The sequence below is a fragment of the Plectropomus leopardus genome, chromosome 4 (assembly GCF_026936395.1).
Source record: "Plectropomus leopardus strain MGB_pleo_1.0 chromosome 4, ASM2693639v1, whole genome shotgun sequence".
NCBI classification, from domain to species: domain Eukaryota; kingdom Metazoa; phylum Chordata; class Actinopteri; order Perciformes; family Serranidae; genus Plectropomus; species Plectropomus leopardus.
In genome coordinates this window covers 33,162,386-33,176,265 of record NC_142179.1, presented here as the reverse complement: position 1 = coordinate 33,176,265, position 13,880 = coordinate 33,162,386, and the positions used below count along the sequence as shown (strand labels likewise).

Here is a 13,880-nt window from a genome sequence, read left to right as displayed (position 1 = left end):
ATCTGATCCTAACCTATGACCTCACTTATATAAGCACTATCTCTGCACCATCTCCCTCAGATTTCTGCTTTGCCTTTGTCTGTTATGAATCTTAAGCAGCAGCCGAGCCTCCACAGAGCATGCAACTGTTTCTGTTGTCATAGTAACAAACCTCGTCCCAGGACTGGGAGCAGTTTTAGTGCTCCCCTCCTGTCAAAAAAAGGGGTTTCAGTAGGGCCTGGCAGAAATTACATGTACACTAACTATGAAACAATGAATTCCGAATTTATATCTTTATCGATTTGTAAAAGGTGTTCACCACCGCCCACACATACAGTGTAGGCTGCAAACAAATGGAGGATACAAGGATCTGAACTTTGGATGTTTGACGTACTGCTGTTGTAGTTACAAAGAAAAACATATTTTGAAAGAGGAGAGGCATTCAGAAAAAGCAGACTGAATGTAAGATATAAAATCTAACGTGTCCTTGTAGCCATTCAAGACACTAAAATGTTCAAACAGCGATCAGTTTAAGTATAGATTTTAATATGTTGACAGAGGGTCAGGCTTTTACATTCTGTTCATGTCTTCAGGTTAACACAGTCAGTCATGGCCCCTCATTAAATCCTTACAGAGGGTTAAAGTCTGACCTCTCACTGCCCCATCTATACCCTGACAGCATAGCATGGATTCCCAGCAGTCAGTGCAGTATGACTTAGGGTTAACAAGGCTGGTACAGAGGGCTAAAGAGTTGACAATCTGTATAAAACTAGAAGCCAGCTTTAATACCATTATAAGAAGCTTCATGCACTGGTAACACCAAACATTTTGGTCCCACATATAGTTCATGCAGATTGAAGCTTGCATGCAAACAACCAGCAGTTTGGCTGGAATAAAAACCTTTGTGCCCTTCTGCAGGACTTCACTACAAATAAGGTTTTTGCATTTCTAAAGCCTGCTCCCCTGGTCGGCAAGATGAGACCGTTTCTCTCAGTCTCGCTGACAAGTCATGATCCTTTGCCAAAAAGCAGTCCCTCTGTGACGATGGATGCTTGCCAGACCACATTAAATGCCACATACTATCCATGGTGTCTGGAATCTTAGCGGAGGGTGCATGTGCTGATGGGCAGGGTTGCTGTGCATTGAGCATGGTGGGGTGGGACGGTTATCCACAAAGCGCTTCCCTATAAGGTCATCTCTCTCAAGCACAATAGGAGCAGATCAGAGACCCCCCCCCCCATACTGCCCTCCCTCCTACAAGAGCCCCCGTCACAACCAGACTCCACAACTTCACAGGGAGCAGAGAACAAACCCACTGAGTTCTGCTGCTCTGAGAAAAGGCCAACATCCAAATCTGCAAGCCTTCAACACCACAGTGTAAACTGGCAGCACACAGAGCGTACTGTGTTATAACAAGGACTTAAGGGAACAGTGTATAGGATTTAGGGGGATCTACTGGCAGAAATGGAATATGATTTACATGATTATGTTTTTATTAAAGAATAATTACCTGAAACTAGGAATCATTGTGTTTTTGTTGGCCCAGAATGAGCCTTTCATATGAGAGTGGGTTCCAGGCCCCCAGGAAGTGCACTGGGCTTTGGAGCAACTTTTCATAGTGGCCAAACAGTGGAAGAACAAGCTCCAGTCATGTGAAGCCATTGGGCCCGAGAAGACTTTTTCCCACCGACTTACATTGGAAAAGACACATCTGTTAATCAGTGGATACATTTATTTGATGTTACAAACCCTATGAAATGACCCACTTCACTACTGGGATTTAATCCATTTGATCCAGTAACTGTAAATCTATAACAGCTGCGAGATTAAACTATTTTATTCCTATTCAAGTTAGCAGAGCAGTAAACCAGAGGTAGCCATCTCAGCTGGTGAAAGTTTCTTGTGCACACAATGGGCCAAATGATTCGGAAGAAACGTCAATCATCTGTGCAATTTTATACTGCAGAAATAGAGCTTTTTTGGTTTCATGTGCCACTGAGTAACTGCCACAGTAATTACTGGGTTTCCGCCTTAAATGCCTTCTCCAGGTCTCTTAATACATCTATAGTGGATCCTCTTTCACAGAGTCTTCAATATTGCACCCCGATCTTTCTACAGTAGCCCAAAATGGACAAACTTAACACAAGCTCTAGAGAAAGCCATTTACTTTTTTTATGTTAGCTGAAGACCATCGTAGGTTGTACTACACCCTGGAGCAGCAACGATAATTTAATAAATCGAATAGTGGTCAACTATTAAATTAAACACCAACTTATCCAATGTTCAACTAATCAGTTTGGAGTAATATTTTAAGAAAAAAAGTCAACAATTTCTGAATCCAGCTTGAGTAAACTTACCCAAACATATCTTTGGGTTGACAGTTGATGATATCACCTTGGGCTTTTGGAGACAACAATAGACATTTTTCATAATTTTCTGACATTATATAGACAACGTTATTTTAGAAAAAAAATCAACAGATTAACCAACAGTGAAAATAATCATTAGTTGTAGTCCTACCACACAATTTGGAAAGGGAGAGGTGAGGGAAGGGGTGTTTAGACCGTACCACTTAATGCCAGTAAATCCTACATACTGCTCCTAAAATCCTCTGGAAAGAGATGGTGAACCCCACTTGTTACTAGCTATCAATTTTAGGGGTTCATTAACTGGAGCATGGGAATCCTTAACCAGAGTAAAAACCTGATTTATCATAACTGATCATATTTACTGGATGATTTTAGAAGCAAAGCTACTCAGGCAAAATCACTGATCTGCATGTCAGAGAGACAATTTCTGGAACAAGTCAGGGGTTAGTTTTGATGTGGCGCTGCATGACTTGGCTGAGCCACATTGTTGAACAAATATTTCATCAACTTGGCCACAACAGCCAGAGGACTACACAGGACAGCAGACTGGACAGAGAAGACCAGCACAGCCGAAAGCAGCCCTCTGAGCTTCAGCCGCTTCAAGATTAGATTTTACAACACTAAACAAAGATGAAACAAAGCATAAAATAATCTAGTTTAGATAGAAGTCTAAGAAATGCACTGAAAAGAATGTTATTTCCATGACATTAAACAAATTTTAGTGAGCTTGTGACTGATGAGCGATGAGGTGTGAGTGGGAGGCGGCGTTCAAACCCACGGCAGCACCCTGACAGAGAGCAGCACAGATTGGCTGCAGGCTATTCTTCTCACGGCTGAGGGGGCCACAGAGGGCTCGTCTCGGTGTCCTCTACCCCGGCTCAGCAGCCAGCCGGCTGGCATCTGCGTCATCCTCCTCTGCATGGCAGAGGTCACTTTGGACTCCAAAGTTTGGAGCTTCAGAAAAATATTATTCAGAAAAAAAGGAGCTGACAGGAACCATTGTAAAAGATATGTGGAGGATTTGGGATGTTGAGCCTCTTCTGAGTGCAAGATAAAACATCCGGTTTTGCTGCCTGCTGGGCTGCATTTCTGAGTAAGCCTCAAGCTGCTGACAACAAAGCCTCCAGCTACCTTCATCGAGAGCAGTTAAATAACCAGGGCTCTAATATGCAAGAGGAGAGCGCATATGACTCACAAGTTTCTCTTTAAATCTGAGCCAAATAATTAGGCTTTCTACCCTCTGCGTCTGCTGCAACACAATCAAAAGAGCATGATAAGGACTGTCGAAATTATATACAGTATGCCGTATAACACTAGAAAAATTATACATTTCAACTCCCAGCGCACTCCGTCTCCATTTGCCCTTGTCAAGGTTACTCAGGAGTCCCACTGAACACTATCCCATGTCACCCACTGTAGCAACGTTCCGCAGAACAGGATGGGAGGGGCGTGCATGGGGTGGGACCAGACACCTGTCATCTTCACGACTGTCACTGCCTCTATAAATACAGCATTCCATAATCTAAATGGCCCATGACGGCTAAAAATAAAACCTACCACTATGCACAGAAAAACTATGCATCACTTCAGTGGCTTAGGGTTAAACACAGTATCAAGATAACGCCAGTGTTTTAAGGACTTCAGCATTCCTCAACACATCCGGCCGTTCATCCCTCTGCCAAACTGTATATATATGTATATGTGTGTGTGTGTGTGTGTGTGTGTGTGTGCCGTGTGGGGAACAGTACTCTTTAAAATCAAAGCTTAACATCCTGAGGATTTCAGCTGCTGAAATACGCTGACTGGACCTCAGCAGCATGAATCACTCCAGCATTCAGTTCACGTACTGCATGGGGTGGAAACTGTTGTGTTGGGATGAGCTGCGAGGATACAGTAGCAGCGTGGTTACGTGAGTGTGCTCAGACTGGGTGTGTGTGGACAAATACACACACGCTCACGCACACACAGACAGAGTGAAGTGGGCCTTGATCGCATTTGTGCCCATCCCTTTGAGACAATGGGTTAATAAGAGCATCTCAAAATACATCACTCTTGCAGGGTGAGTCACCTCTGCAGTGGCACATGGGGATGGGGGAGGTTTCAACTCAAGCTTGTGCTAAATGTGATCCATGACCATACGTGGACTCATTTGATCTGTCCACAATAGGCTTTACCTGAGGCACAGCCAAACAGCAGCGACAATCTTTCATATTAAAACACCACATCTGTTCTTTAATCTAAAAAAAACACCATATCAAACACTTTCTTAACAGGGAAACAAACAATTCTTGGTGGAAGTCGCAGTGGCGTTAAATTGCCAATTTTCCGTACCAATATTCAAGATTCATGTGATATTCAGATGCTTCTTTTGCGCAAGAGAAGGCAACATATCAAAACCAGCATCTAAACTTTTTCACATTTCCTTCAGCTGATGTTCTATTCTAAGCAACACATATGACAGAAGCAAGGTTGAACCAATGACAAACACAGCAAAAAAGTAGGGATGCATGATAATAACAGCATCTTATCAGTATCAACAAACATTGGTTAAAAAAAGGAATAACGAAATTCGTATAACACGAACGAAATTAGCTAACATGCTGATTTCTGCCAATTTTCTTTTTTAAAGATTTAGCCACTACAATAAATGCTTTTTAATGTAATTACTCCTCGTTTTTCACATTTTTGGAGTGCTTGGATGTCTTTCCTGTTTATCCTGTTGGTGTCCATTTTCCATTAGCACCCAACACAAGTTTTCAACCTACATTTGATAAAAGTACAAAGCAACCTGTCATCTCTCTCTTTTCCTGGGTTGTATTTATATATCAAATATCGGCCAAAAAATCCTATATCCTGCACTCCTACAAAAAAGCTATATCTTTGTCAATATGCACAAGGTCAAGAGCAGGTCAACCTACCAGCAACCTCCACAATGTCACCAGGCACGATGTCTCTGGCTTTGATCCTCTGCACAGTTTTCCTGTCCTGCCGGTACACTTTCCCCATCTCAGGCTCATACTCCTTAAGTGCCTCAATGGCATCCTCAGCATTGCGTTCCTGGTGAGGAGAGAAAGAGATTCAGTGTCAAAGACTTCTGAATTTCCCCGAGATGAACTGATAATATCACATAACCTCATACATGCACAGAATTTCCCTTTGAAGAGGCGCTGACTGTTCTGAGTTGGATGTTTATTTGATCAGCTTTTGGTTGGGGACATTTAGATGTTAAGCATATGAAAACGGGAATATAAATCATTTCATTTTCTGTTTTCCAATTCAATCATTCAGCAGCATCTCCATCTTTCATCAGCAGGAAGAACACATCACTGCCCACACATTGTTTAAATAAATAAATAAGCCTGGCTCATATGTGAGGGATATACAGGAAGACTGGTGATGACAACTGATAGACTGTTCCTTTTCAATAGGAAGCTGTCTTGAGACAAAAATAACTCTGAGTACACAGTGTCAAACTACAGTGTAAGTGAAGGATGAGAAATGTTAAAACCTAAAAATCACAGCAGGCTGATGCACTAGCTACGGTTACATGGGCAATATTTCTTCAACGCCATTTTAACTCTGATTCGATTCCAACTGAACTGTATACATGGATGCTAAATAAAATCATCTAATAACATGTGCTTTTACATGCCCCAAAGCCTTAAATGAGAATATGACTTATTTTGACTTAAGCATAGTAGATCTGCAGAAGAAAAACATTTTGTCCAACCTTTTAGAAAAAACTAAATGCATTCAATACATAAAGTACAGAAGGAGAAGAAGTGCTTATGCTTGTTAATACGATTCAATTCGATTCAAATTTATTCATAAAGGCAATTATGACAAATCACAAATTGTCTCAGAGGGCTTTGTAGCATATTACATCACTATCTTTGGACCCTCACAGTGACTATGGAAAAAATCCCCCAGAACACCCCTTTAACAGGGGAAAGAAACAGTAGCAACCTCAGGAAGAGCGGGTGAGGAGGGATCCCTCTTCCAGCACAAACAGATTTAGAAGTATGCTACATCAATGTAACCCAGACTATTTTGTATAGCCAAAATAACTGATGTCCCTTAATCACCTCACCTGCAAACTACTGATGTTCCCTTAACGTTTCTGCTGCAGGTAGGGATAGACAATTATTATGTCAAGCAACTCCACAGTTCAGCCTGTTGCACAACTTAACATAAAGCTACCGTTTCTTAATCAAAGAATACTCTAATTAACGAGAGCACACGCATAATCACATAGCACTAGCAGAAAATATTGGTTAAATTTGTGAACAATTTTCTTGAAAATCAGGTGGAGGGAGCTTGTAGGAACAGCTGCTGTGGCATATCGTGTGCAGTGCATGCACTCCCTATATTACCAAATGTTACTTGCACGTGGAGAAAACATCGTATCAGGCATTTACATGGTTTCAGGCACTTAAATTATTGAATGGATTATCAAAGATTTACACCACCCCTTTCAACCAGACTAAAAATTCCTTCCGACTGGGGCAAGGTAAGCAAGTCCAATTAAGGTGGATACAATAGGCATTTCTATTCCAAATGGTCTGCTACTCTGATTATTTGTGGAATATTAGGTTCTAACTTTAACTGAGTGTCTAAAATAATCTACACTCATGTGAAATATGTGTTAGGTTCACCTTCTCAAGCAATCCAAAAACAAAGGTGTTTCTTTGAGGTCAGAGAAGTGTTGATTCATGATTTTCAACACTGCAGTTCTTGATAATGTTGCGTGGGATTAAACTGCTCTGGATGCATGATCAACTTGATGCAGGATATTAGAAGGCTGTGGTACTGGATTACACTGGATTTAGTGAGATAATGCCAACAACTATTTTTCCAAAATGATACAACCTCAAATATGATTTTTTTTTTTCCTCGAGCCCACCGAAGGCTGGCACTGACAAGCAAAAGCTTTCACTACCAAACTAACTTTAGGTGATGGATTATTTTAAATGCATATCACACGTTTAAATGCTGTCTCATTATCTTAATACGGTATCCTTAGGTGTTTGGTCATACTAGTGAAATCAATAAAGCTCTGTTTTCATTTAGAAAAGCTGGTAACACATACAACTATCTTATAGAAAATTCATCATTGTGCTGCAGAATTTATCTTATTCAAACAGTATGTAATGTGATATAAATAGAGTGACTTCTTAGGGATCTCATTGTGTCTCACCTGCCACACACCGACGATGGCATTGGCTATAAGAATGAGTAAAATTACAAAAGGCTCCACAAAGGCTGTAATAGTTTCTTCTCCCTCCTCAAACCAGGCCAGGACCTGAAATAAGTACAAGAAGCACATGGTTAGTTATCAGATATTCACAGAACAGAAAGGTATAGCTTACAACGATGAGAGTAAGGGGTTAAAGAATCAAGGCAGAGCATACGAAGTTGTTCAGGATGGAAAAAATACTGAAGAATCATCTCTCTGATAGACAGAGACATCACAGATTGTGCGTTTAAATGAACTGGACAGGTCTTTATCTCTTAAAAAGAGACTGTGACAGCACTGTTTCCTTCCAACAGTGTGAGGGTTTAGCTGTTTGTCAATAGCCAGGAGCTCGACATCAAAGCCAGAGATTGTTAATAGCTGAGGATCCTCCCACACGTTCCTTATAAAAAAACTTCATGTACTTGGGAGAAAATAAAATTACAGAATTGCGCCTGAATACTTCATATCATAGGCTTTTTTCCTGTACTCAAGTTGAAATTTGGAAATATAAGAGCCTCAATCTTCTGAACTTTAATACTGCATTTATTCCATTCAATATGGGCAACAGTTTTGTTTTTTTTTATTTTAAACTGCAAATACAGCCCATTTAATCTGAGTAGATGTGCGCCATTAAAAAGACTGTAGCAACTCAGATTTACACAGTTGGGATTGTAGCTAGATATCTGAACATCTAAATGCCAGAAAAAAAGACAATATTCTGACCTGGATTCTCATTTAGTTTGTTGTTCTTGAGAAAATTGTCCTAAAATTACCCTGCGTGTCACAAGGAATTAGTTAATGTCCCATAATGTAATAAAGCAATCAACCTCAGTAAGACCTAAGTATCTGGCTGTGGCAGATGCCAAAGACTTTTTAAATGGCGTTACTCAAATGGCCAGCATAACTCTTAATAGCAGTTTAATACAGAAGCTCAATCGTGCTCTAATGCAAGTCATAACACGACCAAGAGATTTACATTTCCCAGCTGGCCTACATATACGAGAACCATATACATACTGTATACGAGGGGTACAACTAACAACCACTTTACTTATGGATTAATCCGACATGGAATTTTTCAAACAATCAATTAGCCATCAGAGAAGAATATAATAATATGCTAAATGATTTGTAGACTTTTAAATATCTAGGGTTTTAAATTGATGACCACTTGTCCTTAACGGTGCATATCCAGTATATTGCTTAAAAACCTGAAGCATTTACTTCAGAAACAAGCCTTTCTTTTTGTTTGGAGTCAAACAGAAATTGGTGCAGTCTACTAACTGTATATCTGCTCTGCTCTGGATTGGCCTGCTCTATTTACATGCCGCCTTTGTCACTGCAATGTCTTTATTTACAAAGCTATAGTTGGTGAAATTCCAACTGACTTATCTTCGCTTTCGAATATGAAACATGGAAATTACAATCGTTGTTTGCAAGACTTTTTGTGTCTCTGTTGTGGCCAAAGTCAGAACTGAACTGGGAAAAAATAGTTTTTAGGTTAACTGCAACTACATGGAGCAATCTGAAGAATGATATTAAGCTTCAAGGCATGGTGACCTTAAATGAGTTTAAAACCATGGTAAAATCTATTGAGCCCAGGCTGTCTGTGTGCAACTCTTTTATCTAGCATTTGATGTTACTCAAATCTGTGTGTTTTATGTAAATTTTATCTGTTGTTGACACTCTGTGTTGCTGCTATTCTTGGCCAGGTCTTTCTTGTAAAAGTGAGCTTTGATCCTGGTTTTAATGAAGGCTAAATAAATAAAAAAAATAATTCTGATCCACCAACAGTACACGATCCAAATATTTTCAGGCTATACTAACATAAGACAGACAAAAGCAGCACTTTTCATTTGGAAAAAATAAAAATAAAAAAAAAGATTTGCATTATTGCTCAATGGGAACTTCAATCAACTCACTGACTGTTTGTTTCAACCCTAACGTAGTATATGCTACTTACAAATATGTACAATGCAGCATCTCATTAAATAATTCATTAAAAAAAAACAGCAAACCCTTAACTTCTTCTCTTAACCCCCAAATGAATCGTGAAAACAGAGCTCATGAAAAGTTGGACTAGTTTTGAAATTTAGTATGGACTAATAATTTTAAAAATAAGCCAACAGTTCATGTTTATTCATTTTAATGTGCTCTCACACTGTTTACATATTAAAGCGTGGGAATGATTTATTTTATGTTGTGGTGGGGGTGTGTGCGCTTGCCCGATAAGAGCCCTCCCACTGAGGGGTGAGGGCCCAAATTTGGTCTTGAGTGGTGCTCTGTTCCCCTGTCAGACAGCAGCCACTGACACCTCTGTATCACCTGACTGGACAGTGCACACTACATACCAACTCTCTCTCTCTCTCTCTCTCTCTCTCTCTGTCTATCTGTCTCTCTCTCTCTCACACACACACACACACACACACACACACACACACACACACACACACACACACACACACACACACACACACACACACACACACACACAAAGAGGGGGCCTCACTTATCAAAATGTTCTTCAGCCATCTGTTCATTTACAGTGCTTTTTTCCCATAAAACCTTGTGCTTTTCGCTTAAATTTGGCGAGACGAATCATTCAAAAATAAAGAACTTGTTGTACACAAAACCTTTACTTTTCACATGACATCCCAACAATAAAAAGTGCTACTATGTGCAAATGTTCATTTAATTTATCTCCGGAACGGGCTCGGACACTTGCTGATGATGCTATTACATAACGGCGGTCCACTATTAAACATTTATCTGTCTAGTGCTCAAAGTCAGCGGCCCGAGGGAGACCGGGGTAAGTCATTACACAGCAGTCATGCTTGACGACTCAAATGTCTTACTTGGCACGTGGTGATCGCAACTCAATGCTGCTACTGCTGTTGTCACCATTCCTCAGATGGGTGACTAGCCTCCTCAGCTGTTTAGCTCTCTAATATGAGAGCGTAACCCCGGCAGGGTTAAACAAACTGAAGACGTTCACACTTCAGCACTATGCAGTGCATAAATTATACCCTTGCCCTTCAACACATGCAGCTTAATAATAATCCTATGTGCATTTCTGAACGCACATAAACACTCTTTTAGCTTAAGGTGGAAAGGGAAAGCTATTTGTAGGTTAGGTCCCTTAACTTTTGGATTTAAAAGACTCATCAATGCAGCAACCTAAACCAGACACTGTTCCATCCAAGAGTGCAAGAAAATGTTGTGAAATACTTACAAAAGATATACATGCAGCCAGTAGAAGAATTCGAACAAGTAAATCTTCAAACTGTTCAAGGACAAGCTCCCACAAAGATTTTCCTGCAGAGAAGAGAGTTGGTTAAAAAAAAACAATCCATCACAGAAATTTGTTATCACAAATGACAGTAACAATATCAGTGACAGTAACGCTTACCTTCCTCTGCTGGTAACTCTGTGTGTGTGGAGACATGGGAGTCAATCCAGGGACAGCACACGAAATGGATAAAAAAGAAAAAGAGGGTAAGTTGTGTTTTAAGACTTTTTAAAAAAAAAACAAAACTGCCAGATGGAGACATGCAGTTCCTGTTTGATGATTGGGAACTGACTCCCACAACAAGAGGTCAATGTGGTCTATGAAACTGACGGGTGCTTCCTTGAGAGTGCCAAGTTTGTTTTGAAATCTCACTAATGTTTTTCACTTCACGTTTTGATGTTTTAGTCATACATACTGAACAAGAGGGGAGACTTTTAATGATATAGTGAGGTTATGGATCTCTTTGACTGTTGAGGGAACCAATCCAATGGCAAAGTTTAACCCTCTGAAACCTAGACCGACATCAGTTTCCTTGTGCTGCATAGAAATGCCTTTTACAAGCATTTAAACATTTGAAATGTGAGCAAATTGGTACGATTTCTTTGAAAAACTTCAGCAACCTCACATGAAATGTCCTGCCAAATGCAAGAAATAGGTAAAAAAGCGACAAGAAAATGAGCTGAAAATTAGCTTTAAAAAAAGGAGAATCATTAAAAACTCAGGATAAAATATCAAGAAGAACCTATTTATAATTATTCTGATTATTTATTTGAAATTAGGTTACAGAAAAAATATTTCTATGTCTTTATTTTACTCCTGTTTTTGCTCTTAACTTTTTTTGGTGCTAATTTCAGGTAGTTGTCTCATAGTTTTTTACTAATCTCTTGCTAATTGTAGGGTCATTTCTTTCCATGTTTTGGAAAGAAATGAAGCCAGTTACTACAGTTTCAAAGGGTTAATGCCACTTTGCAAGACTCCTACATTCAGGTATCAGGTTTACACTTCTAACAGTGACACATAAGTCCACTTTATCACACAATGGGATAACCCCAATCAATGTAAAGGTCAGATGGATTTAAAGGGGGGATCGTATACCCCCGTGACCTCTCAGGTGATATTAATATAAAACAGCTGTTTAAGCCCTGGAAGAGGAGAGATCAACATTGAAGGATAACGTTACTACAGTGATCCCGTGGCCACTGTTCAAATGCCTGCTGGATCTTCAGGCACATGGGCTGATGTGTTGCAAGTCTGCTTTGAGGAACATATAATACTGTGTTTAACAATGTCACCATATTTTACAAGAACGGTCACAGTGAGGTTATGTGTAACAATGTTATCACAGTCAACACTGCTCTATGATACAATAATGCACACTGATACAATGTACAGTAATGTTACCAACCTTTACAATGGTACAATGCCCTTTATGTAATGATTAATGTGTTACTTTGAAAGAAACGGGAAACCCTCGAGGTCACCAGTGATGACGTCAGCCAAATCACTTTATGGAGCCGGGTAACACCGACCGACCAGCCGGCCGACCGGTGTTTGATGACTTTTACCCCAAATACTGAATAGTAGTGTGCTCACACCACCCATGTTACAATGACAAGACATTTTTGAAGCGTGTCTCATTCACAGCAGCGGCATGTGTGGTGGTCTACAGTGTAAATTGTCGTACCGTTTAGGCCCCATTTCTCCTTCTGTCGTTTCACCTCGTCCAGGGAAAGTCCTGTGCTTTCATTGACGCAGAAATAACTGTAAACTTCTTCCACACTCTTCGTGTGAGCGTTCTCCATGTTGGACAGACGGCTCCTTCCCACACGGCTTCACACAAAAACACTTCTGGCTCTATGAAACTGACAACACTTTGAAATGAATAGTTTTTAGCCAACTAAGAGCTGTGCATTAACACTCGGATAGCTATCGTTAGCTGCTGACCAAGGTGCTCTCGTGTCCCCCTGCCCCGGTAAGATTTTCTTTGCGGGGAGAAAAAAAATGATGTTTTTAGCCCAATTCCGCTTCCCTGCCCGGGTGAAGATTACTCAACGCTTCCTCCTATCTCCGAAAATGGTGGAAAAGTGTCTGCAGCAGAGTCCTGTGTTAAGGACTGCATTCACCCGGTCCAGTCCACTGTGCTACAGTGCCGTGCCGTGCCGTGCCTGACCGTGGCGCAGCTCTCTGTGGCTTCACTCGGTGCTGACAGTCTGCTTTTATCAAAGTGCCTCACTGCTGCCCCTCTTCCCTGCGCTGCATGTGGACTCATATCATTGGACGAGCCGTGTCAGCTACGTTCAAACCAGAGGGGGAAACACAGGAAGACCAGCACCAAACAGCACACGGGGATACATATCCGCATATCCCATTCAAACACTGTGGTTTCGGTCGTATGTAAACCAGGAAGCTTGGGTCAATTTGCATTCATTTTAGCGCTTTGTAGAGTGTGCCGCCATTGGCTTCACTGTAGAGGTCTGGGGACTGCCGATATGACGGTGACTGAAAATAGTGGTATTACTGTTATTTGTGCTTCTACCCCATAACATATTAAATTAAAGGGGGACTACAGCTATTTTCAAATTTCATTCATGTTACTCATATGGTGTGAGACACTACAAAAAAAAAAGTAAATATTAAAATCTCTTCCAAATCCAAGAACAAGAGTGATAAAACTCAAATTTGTGATGTCATGGGGTTGTAAGTCTGGAGCTGCTCCATCCATAATAACCGCATTTAGACTGAATATCACGCCATTATAACATCTCACCATTCTCTATAAAACGTCCATCTCGGAGAGGGGTGACAGAGTGGTCTCTCCTCTGAGCTGTGAACGGGGGTACAGCACAGCAGATAAGCTCCCCAAATTGAGAAAATTGTGCACTTTTTGAGAAAAGCATGACATCTCTAACATAGTTAGGGCATACCATAATGTTTATTTTCAGATGTGGAGGGAAGTCAGATTTGACCTCTGAGGACCGTGAGAGGTCAAATCCAACATGGCCGCCAG

At 40.6% G+C, this 13,880-nt stretch overlaps 1 protein-coding gene across 2 annotated transcripts in view; it reads right to left on the bottom strand.

Annotated features, from left to right (window-relative positions):
- The window catches only part of atp2a2a (ATPase sarcoplasmic/endoplasmic reticulum Ca2+ transporting 2a), a 33,065-nt gene extending 19,976 nt beyond the window's left edge, over nt 1–13,089 (bottom strand). For both annotated transcript variants that reach the window (XM_042488853.2, XM_042488854.2), the window contains exons 1-5: nt 12,558–13,089; nt 10,994–11,011; nt 10,817–10,899; nt 7,546–7,650; nt 5,267–5,405 (exon numbers count right to left, since the gene is read on the bottom strand). In XM_042488853.2, coding sequence (XP_042344787.1) covers nt 5,267–5,405; nt 7,546–7,650; nt 10,817–10,899; nt 10,994–11,011; nt 12,558–12,675 — 463 coding nt within the window. In that variant the 5' untranslated portion in view covers nt 12,676–13,089. The remainder of the gene's footprint in view (nt 1–5,266; nt 5,406–7,545; nt 7,651–10,816; nt 10,900–10,993; nt 11,012–12,557) is intronic.
- Nucleotides 13,090–13,880: the final 791 nt, after the last annotated feature.